At 31.5% G+C, this 13,880-nt stretch overlaps 1 protein-coding gene across 1 annotated transcript; it reads right to left on the bottom strand.

Annotated features, from left to right (window-relative positions):
• Positions 1-3,484: 3,484 nt before the first annotated feature.
• On the bottom strand, positions 3,485-9,894 carry LOC139502054 (C-type lectin domain family 10 member A-like). The gene is made up of 4 exons (XM_071291375.1): positions 9,113-9,894; positions 7,475-7,578; positions 6,237-6,327; positions 3,485-3,864 (listed from the first exon to the last, which is right to left on the bottom strand). Exons 1-4 carry the CDS (start codon positions 9,540-9,542, stop codon positions 3,635-3,637), a joined length of 855 nt encoding a protein of 284 aa, XP_071147476.1. The 5' UTR covers positions 9,543-9,894; the 3' UTR covers positions 3,485-3,634.
• Positions 9,895-13,880: the final 3,986 nt, after the last annotated feature.

A 13,880-nucleotide genomic window follows, 5' to 3' on the forward strand; every position in this document is an offset into this window, starting at 1 on the left:
AGTCAAAAATCTGATGTTCAGTAGTTGTCGTTTGTTGATGTGGTTCATAAGTGTCTCTCGTTTTTCGTTTTTTTTTTATATAGATTAGACCTTTAGTTTCCCCGTTTGAATGGTTTTACACTAGTAACTTTTGGGGTCCTTTTTAGCTTGCCATTCGATGTGAACCAAGGCTCCGTGTTGAAGACCGTCCGTTGACCTATAATAGTTTTATTTTTACAAATTATGACTTGGATGGAGAGTTGTCCTACTGGAAATCATACTTCATCTTCTTATATCTTTATAGCACAATGTTGACTGCTGTTTTCCTATTTTTTGATTTTTTTACCTAATATGTCTGCTGTTTCGTTCACATATGTAAATTGTCAATATAATGGCATTTTATTAAATTGACATAACACCAGGTATAACATGTTTAAACCAGCATTTTCTACCAAAAGAAAAGGCATGTACCAAGTCTGTTATATGAAATTTGTTATCTTTTTGTTTGACGTGTTTTGAGCTTTTGATTTTGCAATTTGATTATGGACTTTTCGTTTTGAATTTTCCACGTAGCTCGGTATTCTATTAATTTTACTTTTTACCGAACTAAAAACAACGTCGTTATTAAGAGTAAGACAAATAACCAATAAACTCATCATAGATACCAGGACTAAATTTAGTATATACGCCAGACGCGCGTTTCGTCTAAAAAAGACTCATCAGTGACGCTCGAATCCAAAAAAGTTTAAAATGCCAAATAAAGTACGAAGTTGAAGAGCATTGAGGACCAAAATTCCTAAAAGTTTTGCCAAATACAGCTAAGGTAATATATGTTTGAGGTAGATAAGCCTTCAGAAATAGAACAACACATGGTACAGATAGCCTGAATTGGTATGGACACAAACTGTTGTGGAGTTAAGCCAATTTGACGCTGTCAGAAACGTCAGCATTATCCAATTTAGTCGTATTGAAGTAAAATCCAGCACAATACAGCAACCAACTTCATGGATGACCACTAGATTGAAGGTACTAACAAACAGCTAATTATTTTGATAGCAGGCTTAAAATGCTTAAAAAAGCTAGCTAAGGTATTTATAACATGTGCAACAAAATATCACAAAAAAGCTGAATCAAAATTGAATGGTCTCTTTCATCACTTTTATGTTGACATGAATGGCAATATTTCTGGGATTTATTTGAACCAACAATTCATCTTAACAACATACTAACCGACATTTAGAAATTCTAATATTTGAAGTCATTATTGCAATCAAATGCTGCAAACGTAGTTTCAGGTCTCACCATGGCCAACTTAAATAACTGCAAGGCTATTGAACTTTTTTTTATAGAATCGTTATGGCCAAACCCACAAAATAAGCAATGCATCCATGACACTTGCGTTTAGAGAGTTTAAGAGCTTTTTTACTATTAGTCCGAAGCATACATTAGACGTCTATACGGAAAATAACCATCATCCTGGTCACGGCACAAATTTGTGTTTTTAGTTGTGTACTTGGTCTCGGCACAAATTTTTTTTTTTTTAGTTGTGTACTTGTTCGCGGCACAATTATTTTTTAGTTGTGTGATAAGACTAGGTTGATTCTAAAGAAAATAAAAAATGTACAGTTCAAAAATTTATTAAAAAATAAGCATAAACATAGTTACAATATTCTAAATAGATCAGGGACGTCATACAGTGTGTGGCGTCGGCGTACATAGTTACTTTTTACTTAAACACGCAATCCAAAATGAATGACTTTTACTCTCACTTGGATATACAATGTTATAATTTCTCTGAAGCATAAACCATTTTTCAAAGAATCACGATGAGACACTTAGTACCTGGAATTTTTTTTAGCCGGGAATAATGTATCATTTGGTTTATTGAATAATTGGGTTATCACTTAAAAGATATAACTACAAAATTCACAGACGTTTTCGTATTACTAGTACTTAAATTCTTGGTTACTGCATTCTTTCCTTTTTTATGCATTTCATTGGTTCATTGGTCAATGTTAAGTTTTTGTTTATTTCTTAAGGGGGTATAGAACACCTTAGGTAGTTAAATCTTTAAGAAACAACTGAGTGTTTTAATTACATACTGTTAGTTTGGAGAAATCAAGCTTTTCGACGATCAAAATGAGTGTTTTTCAAACTGCTATATATACATGATATAGCCAAGCAAATTAATTCTGTAAATTGAGCGGTTCAAATTTCTATAAATTTTCATATTTGTGTAAACAGGTCAAAGTAAATTCTTTCTCAAAACTTTATGAAAATTAAACGAGCAAAATTTAAGTTAAAGTGATTGATACCACCTTAAGTACTATAAGCAAAAGGTCAACTATGTTTGGTTTCTGTGATGATTATCAGGTGAAAATGACTTTCCAGCAGCTATAATCCGACCTTGAACTAATTTTAATGGTTAAATGGTCAATGTTAACTGTTTGTGTTTTGGTCTGGGTTTTTTTTCAAATACCAATAGCATTAGGTCAGTAATATTTGGTGTATGGAATGATTGTATGGTCAAATGTCTATCTTGTATATACTTGTAGAGTTAAATAGTGTCCCCCATGAAATGATGTCCCATGGACAAAATTTCACAGATATGACCTGTGAAATTTAGTCCAGGACAGAACTTTATTGTAAAATATTGTCCGCCTCTGTGTTAAAGTGTCCCTTGAAAAGATATTCTATTTTAACCTTTGTTGGATATTTTTTCATAGTGAAATCATGTCCAAATTGCACAAAAGTCTTGTCTAATACCAAATTTAATTTTTAATTTACAAAAAATAAATCAACATTTGTTTTTATATATACAGTAGGAATTAATGAGTTGTTTTAACATCTTTGGATTGTCATTTTTAACAACATCATTATTGTCATGAATAATATTCATAAATACTCTTCTTTCATTAATATTAAACTCTGGAGGGTATTGCCCATCCAACAAAAAGTCATATAACTGTTTATATTCACCACTTTCTTTTTTTGTTTACATCTGTGTTGTCTTGATTTAAATGTCAATTATGATTTAACTAATTGATTAAAACATTTCAATGCTTGCTAAATTATTTCCCTTCTTGAGGGACAGACAAATATAGCTCCACTATGAAAAATTGTCCCTTGTGACATATTCTTATAAAACATCCATGAAATTATGTTCAAACACCAGGGACAATTTTTCACTAAGGGAGACACTATTTTATAGTTTACAAATGTGGTATTATGTCCCGTGAAAGAAATTTCCCAGATGAACTGTGAAATAGTAGTTCAAGAAGACACAATTTCAAGGGATACTTTGTTGGCTTACATATAATCTTGATTTCATATTTATGATTCATATGGCAATGTTAAGTGCTTTTGTTTTGATCTGGGTTTTTTTCAATCGTCATGCCAATAGGTCAACAATATTAGATGTATTATAATGTTTACATGTATGTATAACACATTTACCAGACCTTGGCCTTATTGTCTTTAGATATTTTTATGTTAAATTTCTATATTGCGTTTTGTGATACCTTTATCTTTATGAATTTCAATATCAAATCGATGTATAGTAAAACCGACAAGACATTTTAACGTCAAATAAATTATGTTCACTCTTGTTTGATTATTTGACATCAAGTGACCAACAATAATGGCGAATGAAATGTCAGATATAGATTTTGCAGATAAATTTGAATTGCGTATCACAATTCCACATAAACCATTTATACTCCGTACCTCTATTCAAATGAGCACACATCGAACGATAGTTTGCATTGTGTTGATATCGACGTCCATTGAACCATCGTGTGTAATTCATATGTTTTGTTTCTCCATTGGAGGTAAACCATTTGAACGCGCCATTGTCATTCTTCCCACCAATCCAGAAAATAAGTACTGCAACAAAAATAAGAAAAACATTTTAAAGAATAACTTTTGTACATATTTTGACAGTAGATCAGAACTACGCTATAAATGAGTTAACTTCTAGTCCGAAAACAACGATTGCCGAAATAATTGACATTTTTCCTAAATTAAAACTATCATATGTTCAACAATAAAAGACGACTCTCAACTATCTTTTACGAAACTTCTGAAAACCAAAGATGCAAAGGTTTTTTTTTCAATTTCATTTCCAAATATATTGCCGATGACCTATCATTTAATACTGTTTCTGTAGGTGTAATACCACCAAATCATGGTACGTCACATCCGGTTGTATACGAAAGTGGGTCTAAAAAGAATATTCCCTTGAATTTGACAGTTGTAGAAAATTAACCCTGCATTTCAATGCACTTAAATTTTTCTGAGTCATAAACATGTATGTCGGGTGTCTGCATTATTTGATGGTCTTATAAACTATTTTGGAAAGTTAAGGTAACAGTGTAAAAATTGGGTTGTTTACTTCCGGTGATGGTTTCTTTCTTATATGCAATGAAATGTAGTGTGAAATTTTCACTGTAGCACGGGAAAGGATTAAACTTTATTCATGCATGTTTTTCTTTGGTTGAAATAAAGGTAAATACTGTGCATTGTTTTTTTAAAATGCCAATTTAACAAATACTAATAGGGGGAAATCAATGGTAGTATACACCTGTATTAATAATCCACTTTTCAGTGAGTACATGCATTTCATATATCCAAAACGTAAAATCACAAAAACACTGAACTCCGAGGAGAATTCAAAACGTAAAGTCTCTAATCAAATGGCAAAATCAGTTATAAATAAAACATCAAACGAATGGACAACAACTGTCATATTCCTGACTTCGTACAGGTAGTTTCAAATGTAGAAAATGGTGGATTAAACCTGGTTTTATAGCGCTAAACCTCTAGCCTGTATGACAGTCTCATCGAATTCCGTTATATTTATACCAATGCGTGAATAAAACAGACATGATAGGTAAGTGTCCAAAGGAACTTTAATTAATGACACCTTCAAAAGTAGAAGGGGACATTTCATATCGAGGACGGTTCCTTGATATTAACGACTGCAAACTAGAATCTATAATACAAGTGTTTTCAAATTTACAATAATCAACATCCCTTTTCCAATAGTAACATTCCTTTGGTACCATCATGATATCCATAACGACTGATTGATTGAATGATAGTTGGCGCCACTGGTACATTAAACATTGGTAGGTAAAATAGGACATTGCTTCTAGTGATCCTCAAACGCACAATCTAAATGGTGAAAGGGTGTTGATTATACTGTAGATAAATGATCTAAAATATTCGACCACGTCGACACCACAATGATGTTAATCGATACAAGGTGTCGCCATATCAACTCACTTGTAGCTTTGGTTGTCGTTCATCGATTGTAGTCTTTTCACAGTTATGACATTTTAAGTTCAGATTCGAATAACGAGAGATGCATTTGAAGCAGTAAACGATTACCCTATCGACTCAATCTGTATTGTTCCTCTGGATGTCATGCGATTTCCTTTTTATTCAATGCATGTTAATTTCATAATTATTTTATGTGTTTTTAATTTCGAAAAACTACTTTGGGATCTAATTTTAATTCCAAGCTCAGAAAAAGGGTCTGTGTGATCGCTGTAAATATGTAAGACATATGCTGTATGTTTCACATGAAACTCTAAGAATATCATAATATCCAACGTTGCATACCGGAGTAAGTGACATGACTTGACCAATGTTGCAACTTTTTTCTACAATTAACATAGTGACATGTTTTATTTACAGGTTGTTTCACCGGCTGTGCTAATGTTATCATCTTAATGATCGATAATTAGAAATGTCATGACAGTAGAACTCAAATCACATTTAAAATGTTCGTAACATGATTTCTAAATCTAGTTATATCGCAGTGATCGCTGAACTGGATTATTTACTATTCGATATACTGAATTATTATAGTAGATATGAAATTAACTGATTGGTTGTTAACATTCTACAAGATTGCATGGGAAACAATATTGTTTACCTTTTGACGATGGTTTAAGCGTTATATAAAACTGACTTCTAGCAAGGTATACATTTCACTTTGTCCAAAAGCATTCGTCTTGCACTAGACGACAATGGGAGTTGAACAGATCGTTATAGAATTAATTAAACCTCGATTTTGAAATGTTGCAATCATATGTTTCATTATTTATAAAATAAAATTATGCGGAATTGTAAAAAGTAATTGAATGATGTGATACCCTTGTCTTATTTACATTTTGTAACATAAAGTATAGTAGGGTATGCACATCTTTATCTTGTTTATATTAGATAAAGAGGGCTTAATAAATACAAACCCGAATGATTACGACTATATTCCTCCAGCCACACGGCTTCATCTTCAGAATAGATATCTGTGAGGGATCCGTTATGTTTTCTGCATTGTTCCTTCAAAACATTGATAATTTAAATTTAAAGACTTTTTATTTAAAAATCTTTGGTCTAATGTTTGCATTTACTTTCTATTAAAAGTTCAAAAAGACAAGTCAGCAGCCTTTGTGGTTTGTTGCTGTTATTTGTTTTTCTTAATTGTGTTATCATAACAATAATAACATTGGTTTTATCGGATGAACTCTTTTACATTTGTTATGTCGTATTAGCTGACCATATGGTGTGGGGTTTGCTAATTATACAAGATAATACAGTTACCTATACACGCTGATATCCACGTTATTTTGCCTATTTACAACTTCCTATTTTATATTATTTGCGACAGTGAAGATCATTAGGTAATAATACTATAATTGTTTATTATAGGGTAGGTTCAAAAGACGTTCATATATTTAGAATGGAGGGCGTCTTGCTGAGATGAGATATCATTTGGCTTAGCTATGTAGAAACGATTTTTTTTAATGTCTCATTGTGACTGTTTTGTTTTTGTTTTTTTGACTTCTTTATTAATTTGACCTTTCAACTGTTTTGATTTGAACACTACTGATGTCATCTATACGAAAACTACTTCTGGTATACTAATGAGTTTGGTGTTAAACTTCACATGCATTTGTGCCTTTCACCGTGTCACTTGAGTTTTGACAATATTAATATCTTGGGAGAAAAAAATAAGCAGACCTAGACAAGTTTTATCAGAAGAACATAAGGAATACAACATTCCAATTTTGTCTTCTAAGATAGAGATTTTGATGTTGTGAATAATTAACAGAAAAAGGTCATATAACTTCAAGGGGTACTCACAGTAAGCGGAATAAATTGTGTACTGAGGCAATAACAACAAGTTTAAGCTAATTTTTGTTTGGCATCATAAAAATAAAATATGTAACATTTAAGGTACATGACAGTCTTTAACTGTGTCAGATTCCAACGGTATTGGCTGCTGATTCTAGCGAACAACTATTATACAGCTCCACATGGTATTCAAGAAATCAGTGGATACAGATACAGTTGGAAATGTCAACTAAAAGAATGCAGCGTTAAGTTCAATGAATGACCTTTACCTTCATTATTGCAACAGCAGAAAGCTAGAATAGTTTATGAATAATATGATAAAATTACCAAACATCCTTGATTTCTTATTTACCTGTGCATCGTTCCAGGACTTATGTGTATCACTAAAGAAATAACATGCACCAAAGTCGACACGTCTAATCCAATCTAAAGGGCATTCCGATCCGTCACCTGTATCTATAATAACAAAATCTTGATTAATCAGAAATATGTATGGTTTCTATGTTTAATGTTTGTATTCAATATTAAATCAATAAATAAAGGCAGCAGTAGTATACCGCTGTTCAAAACTCGTAAATCTATGGACAAAAAAACAAAATTGGGGTAACAAACTAAAACTGAGGGAAACGCATTAAATATAAGAGGAGAACAACAACCCAGCATTAAAATGTAACACACACAGAAACGGACTAAGCATTAGACAACTCCGATGAGAATAACAAATATAACATCAAAACCAAATACATGAATTTGGGATAGAAATGTACCGTGACACGTCTTATAGTAATGTGAATTCATATTCAAATATAAGAGAAAACAAACGACACAACGGAAACACAACGTTAAAATGTTATACACACAGAAACGATAGTTCGTTAACAATGGCCATTTTCCTGACTTGGTACAGGACATTTTTAAAGATAAAAATGGTGGGTTGAACCTGGTTTTGTGGCATGCCAAACCTCACACTGTAATGGCAATGTTAAATATAACATTGAAATAACAACATAATATTGCAATAAAAATGAATAGGAGAATGTATAAGACAAAGAAACACATGATTAATAGATAACAAAAGGCATCAGATTTAAAATTCAATACGCCAAAAACGCGCCTCGTCCACACAAGATTCACCAGTGACAACCAGATATAAAAGATCGAAAGTGAAAAAAAGTACAAAGTTGTACAGCACTGAAGATCAAAAGTTAAAAAAAAGGTTGTGTCAAATACGGCTATGTTTTAATGCTTGGGATAAGAACATCCTTATTATCTAGAACAATTTATGCTATGCAAACAAGCCTTTGCATAGATTAATTTTTCGATCATAAGTTTTCTGTATTTTGCGTTAAATTGAAAAGATCTCAAATAAAAAAAAGTCAATGGATAATAAAATTAAAGATAACTGTGTATTATGAGTTCAAGGCGGTTATGCTATTGTAAAAAATTACCAAAGAACTAGCTGATCAGAAAGATATTCTTTCGACAATTTTGTAGATATATTTGTTATCTTCTTGCACTTTCAGAGCACCTGAGATCACCCCCAGTTTTTGGTGGGGTTCGCGTTGCTTAGTCTTTACTTTTCTATGTTGTGTCTTGTGTACTATTAAATGTCTCTTTGTCTTTTGATTTTTTAGCCATGGTGTTGTCAGTTTATTTTCGATCTATGAGTTTGACTGTCCTACTGGTATCTTTCGCCCCTGAAGTTAACCTTGCGTTTGTTGAAGATCGAAGACATACATATACAATAAATTAAGATTTGTGAATATTCTGTAATTTTATTATGTATAACAAGTATGAAGATACCATGCCCATCGGATATTATTGGTGTCTCTACTTCTCCTTTGATATATTACCTAATAAAGTCTTGGCAGCACTGTTTTGAGACATTTTGCTTTCATGCTTGCAAACTGTTTCCGTACTTTTTGGATCTAATTCGTTAGATTAGTATGAATACAATTATTTTTTCCCACAAAATTTTAAATATACTCACCTGACTCATCGCTATGCTTTCCTGGTATCTCCAAATGTGAGTATTTATTATCTAACACACTGACGCTCTGACTTAGATCTTGTATTGTGTCATTCATCGAATTCCATGAATTAATTGTTTCGTTTAGTTTTTGTTCGTATTGCATGCTGACATCTCGTAAACCCTCAATTTCACATGAAAATGTCTGCTTAGTGTTTTCAAGTTCATGTTCCAACTGTTGTGTTTGACCTTTCAAGGAGGCTATTTCATGTTCGTTATAAATTACTCTCAGAAGTAGAGCATGGTAATTTCCTTTCATAACGTCAACTTCCATTTTGATATCTGTCCCATTAAGTTCGGTCTTTACAGATCTTTGAGTACTTTGATCTACCAAACTTCCATTGCAGGAATATGACAGGAAAGAGAATATCACTACTAACCACATTTCCATTTCATGACATTTTTCACGACTTCTAAAATTGTAAACTGTATATAAAAAAAAAACAATATAACAAAATTAAAAAAAATGTATTCCTTGAAACAATCGTCATGAAAACTTTTCAAATGAAAATAGCACAGACGAAAATTATATTGTTTGCATGATGAACAAAAATAAAATAATGTTGTCCAATCACGGCAAAAATCAATACGTTGCATACATGTATAGAATTTGTTGGAATAGGGCATCTCTTCCTACTTGGCACGGACAGTATAAGGTTTTCCAAACGTTTCATTAACAAGACTCTTCACTATCCTCTTGAATTGGAAAACAAATATAGTTAATTTCAAATTTCATCAAGATTATTGAACATGATGTGCATAACGTAAGGGGGTCATATCATTGAAACACTTGAATTGAATACTTCATGTGCTTGTAATCGGAAACAAACTTATTTTAAGATTAAATGAATGTTTATGCGGAAGTTAAACTATTTTCGTTTTTTTAATGTTATGCATATTAACGTGAACGTATTATCGTCTTTAAACAATTGCGATTTATCAGACACTACAAGGAATAAACGAAGTACTAATTCATTTTGTAAAATAGCTCAGAGTAAAAGTTAAAAGTATATTTTACTATATTCTCGGTTAATGTAAACCCCGAATAAACTTCATGCTACCAATATACCTTGGAGTTCGGTATTTTTTTCAATTTCATGTTTTACGATTTATAAACACAAGTTTGTCGAAACAAACCAACTTGGTTTTTTTTAGCAAAGAAAATATCAAGTAAATACAATATATATAAAAATCTGATAGCATTATTTAAACAAATTTCTCTCTGTAGAAAGAAGAATCTTTTTGGTTTAGTCAAAACAATTAAAGTTATTAACTGCATGCTTATTACTGTAATAGCCTATATTTTCAGCAATAGCTACATTTACTTTGCTCTGAACACACATTTTCTCTAATCTTTCATATGTCTAGTTTTCTCTATAGGCTTGGTAAAAATTATCTAATTATTTTCAAATTTACCGAAAACACTATATTATTTTATATGGCTTCGTTCGTAAATTAATCAAAATGGACACATACATCTCTTTCTTACCAAAGCCATTGTATTTCTCAATTCTATCAGAATGCTTCATTTGAAATAAAGGACATGTTAATAATAAAAAAAACACAAAAAAACACTATTTTTTCACGATTATTCTCTCTGTACAACTAAGCGCCTATTTTGTCTTCATGATTTCTTCAGATTTTTTGTTAATAAATTCATTTAAATAAAGGCAACAGTAGTATACCGCTGTTCAAAACTCATAAATCCATGGACAAAAAACAAAATCGGGGTAACAAACTAAAACCGAGGGAAACGCATTAAATATAAGACATACCAACGACATAACACTAAAATGTAACACACATAGACAAAATCCCACGAGAATAACAAATATAACATCAAAACCAAATACATGAATTTGGGATAGACAAGTACCGTGACACGTCTTATCGCAATGTGAATTTAAACTCAAAAATAAAAGAAAAGAAACGAGAGAGATATTACAGTTTAATTCATACATTCACGACAGTTTATATTGGCTTTATTTCTGTACTTACGAGCGTAAGTTTGTTTAAAAGTATTCGCCGATGATTTTTGTCATTTAACTGTCTGACAAAAAAAACCTGTCTCTTATTAAAAAAATATGGACAGAACTATCTTTCGCGTATACCCAGGACCATTCTTTGGTAATTGGTAATTGTAATCATTAATCAGCTGTAATTGATTACAATTTTTCAATTAATCATTGAAATCATTAATCAGCCAAACATCTGATTGAATTGAATTGAGTTTAATCAATGGATTTTTAAAACACCTTGTAATCCTGATTACTTTTTGATTACAGTCTGATTACAGTGAAAAAAAATATATAATATTGTGTTTATGGTCAATATGTCATGTCTTACATGCTTCTTTTAATCAATATTTAGCTTGTTAAAATATTTTGTTTACTTTTAAGGCATATGTTAATTGATGTATTTACTTCAGTAAAACATAAACAGTACTGTGATGCGACTGTCATACAAGTGAGATGTTTAGCTTGCTATAAAACCAGGTTCAATCCACCATTTTCTACATAAGAAATATGCCTGTACCAAGTCAGGAAAATGACAGTTGTTATCCATTCGTTTGATGTGTTTGAACCTTTTTGAATTTTCCTCGGAGTTCAGTATTTTTGTGATTTTACTTTTTACAGTATTGGAATTCATCATTAGGCAAAGTAAAGTGTATTATACATGTATTTAAAATTTAAATATGTATATTTGATTTTTCGGTACTTATACATCTTCGGATTTCAAATGTTTGGCTTTGAGCGTTCCTGATGAAGGTAAATCCAGAAAAGCGCTTCGGACGCAATAAATTATTAAACGTGTTGTTTTATATTTTGATAACAACTGTTATATTCAAGTTATACTTTTCTTTAATCCCTGAATTATAATCTTTTAATAATATTGTGATTATTGTCACCATTGAATCAATATCGATTAGACTTAGTGAAAATTATTTACGACATGTACGTCAAACCAGAAATTAGTTGACTCTTCTTCCTCCTTTCCGTCAAGTTTGAAAAATAATCACCACTTGTCGTAGATTACATCTCCAATACTTTCATCTTCTAATGAGGAACCAAAGTAATAAGGAAGAAGTTTCTTATTACTATTCAATTACTTTTACAACATTTATTTAGCATGTAAAAATAGAAAATAAGTGGCTGAAATTTATATCAACGCTTCGTCTATAAGTTTCCCTGCTTGAATAAGTAAGAATTATTGTACTTAACAGAATGCCGGTGAACTAATAAACTTTAGTTACAGAACAAATTTTTTTAACTTTAGGTCCTAGGTCCATCAGCAGAAAATGAAAAAAAAAGTTTTATTTTTACAAAATTATGACTTGGATGGATGTTGTCCTATTGGCACTCATACCCCATCTTATCTTCTTATATCTTTATAGCACAATGTTGACTGCTGTTTTCCTATTTTTTGAAATTTTTACCTAATATGTCTGCTGTTTCGTTCACATATGTAAATTGTCAATATAATGGCATTTTATTAAATTGACATAACACCAGGTATAACATGTTTAAACCAGCATTTTCTACCAAAAGAAAAGGCATGTACCAAGTCTGTTATATGAAATGTGTTATCTTTTTGTTTGGCGTGTTTTGAGCTTTTGATCTTGCAATTTGATTATGGACTTATCGTCTTGAATTTTCCACGTAGCTCGGTACTCTATTAGTTTTACTTTTTACCGAACTAAAAACAACGTTGTTATTAGGAGGAAGACAAATAACCAAGAAATAGAACAACACATGGTACAGATAACCTGACTTGGTATTGGGCACAAATTGTTGTGGAGTTAAGCCAATTTCACGCTGTCACAAACCTCAGCATTATCCAATTTAGTCGTATTGAAGTAAAATCCAGCACAATACAGCAACCAACTTCATGGATGACCACTGGTTTAAAGGAACTAACAAACAGCTAATCCTTTTGGTAGCAGCCTTAACATGTGTTCGATACTACAGCAAGCTAGCTAAGGTATTTACAACATGTATAACAAAATATCACAAACAACAAAAAAAAAACTTAAACAAAATTTGAATCGTCTCTTTCGTCACTTTTATGTTGACATGGAATATAATGTATGTATTATTTTTTTTCCTGAAGAAATACCGTGTTTAGCCTGCTGAATTATACAAATCACTTACTTATGTATTGACGTTTTCAAAGAAGAGAATTCGTAATAATTTGTTGATTTAGATTTATTTTGCAAACATTTTTGCAATATTCAGTTCTTATTTATCTGATGTTTCCTTCGGTTTTGGTTAATGACCCGGATTTGTTTCAGTCGATTTATGACTATTGAAAAGTGGTATACTACTTTTGCCTTTATTTAATTATCTTCAACTTTGAATTAATTTGACGCCTTTGGTGATAAAACTTTCAACCCGGAGGAAAACTCAAAATTGCTTGAAGCAGCTGATAGAAAATAAAAGCTCTAGTCAAATTTGATGAACAGACATTAAACTAAACACAGTGGATTCCGAAGAAATAACGGATGAGATAATCGAGACAGATAAAAATTATCTAGAATAAGAAAGCAAAGTTAGAAAATATAAATATAAAATCTTGAAACCCGTCATCACCACCATATCATCAGTACCAGATACCAACGCCCCAGAGTTTATACCACATTCCATTTACGTATTCCAGTCGGAAGTTTTATCATACAAGATCAACCTCAAGTCAAATTATCGTGATGGTCAAACTCACAAGATTATCAATG

The sequence above is a fragment of the Mytilus edulis genome, chromosome 13, assembly GCF_963676685.1.
Source record: "Mytilus edulis chromosome 13, xbMytEdul2.2, whole genome shotgun sequence".
NCBI lineage: Eukaryota > Metazoa > Mollusca > Bivalvia > Mytilida > Mytilidae > Mytilus > Mytilus edulis.

What these genes read in the sequence shown, in the direction of transcription:
- LOC139502054 (XM_071291375.1), bottom strand. Translation starts at nt 9,542, where the DNA reads ATGGAAATGTGGTTAGTAGTGATATTCTCTTTCCTGTCATATTCCTGC. An exon ending in AGTCCTGGAACGATGCACAG is followed by an intron (nt 6,328 to 7,474) that starts GTAAATAAGAAA and finishes AATGTTTTGAAG; the next exon opens with GAACAATGCAGAAAACATAA. An exon ending in ATATAGTCGTAATCATTCGG is followed by an intron (nt 3,865 to 6,236) that starts GTTTGTATTTAT and finishes TTTTTGTTGCAG; the next exon opens with TACTTATTTTCTGGATTGGT.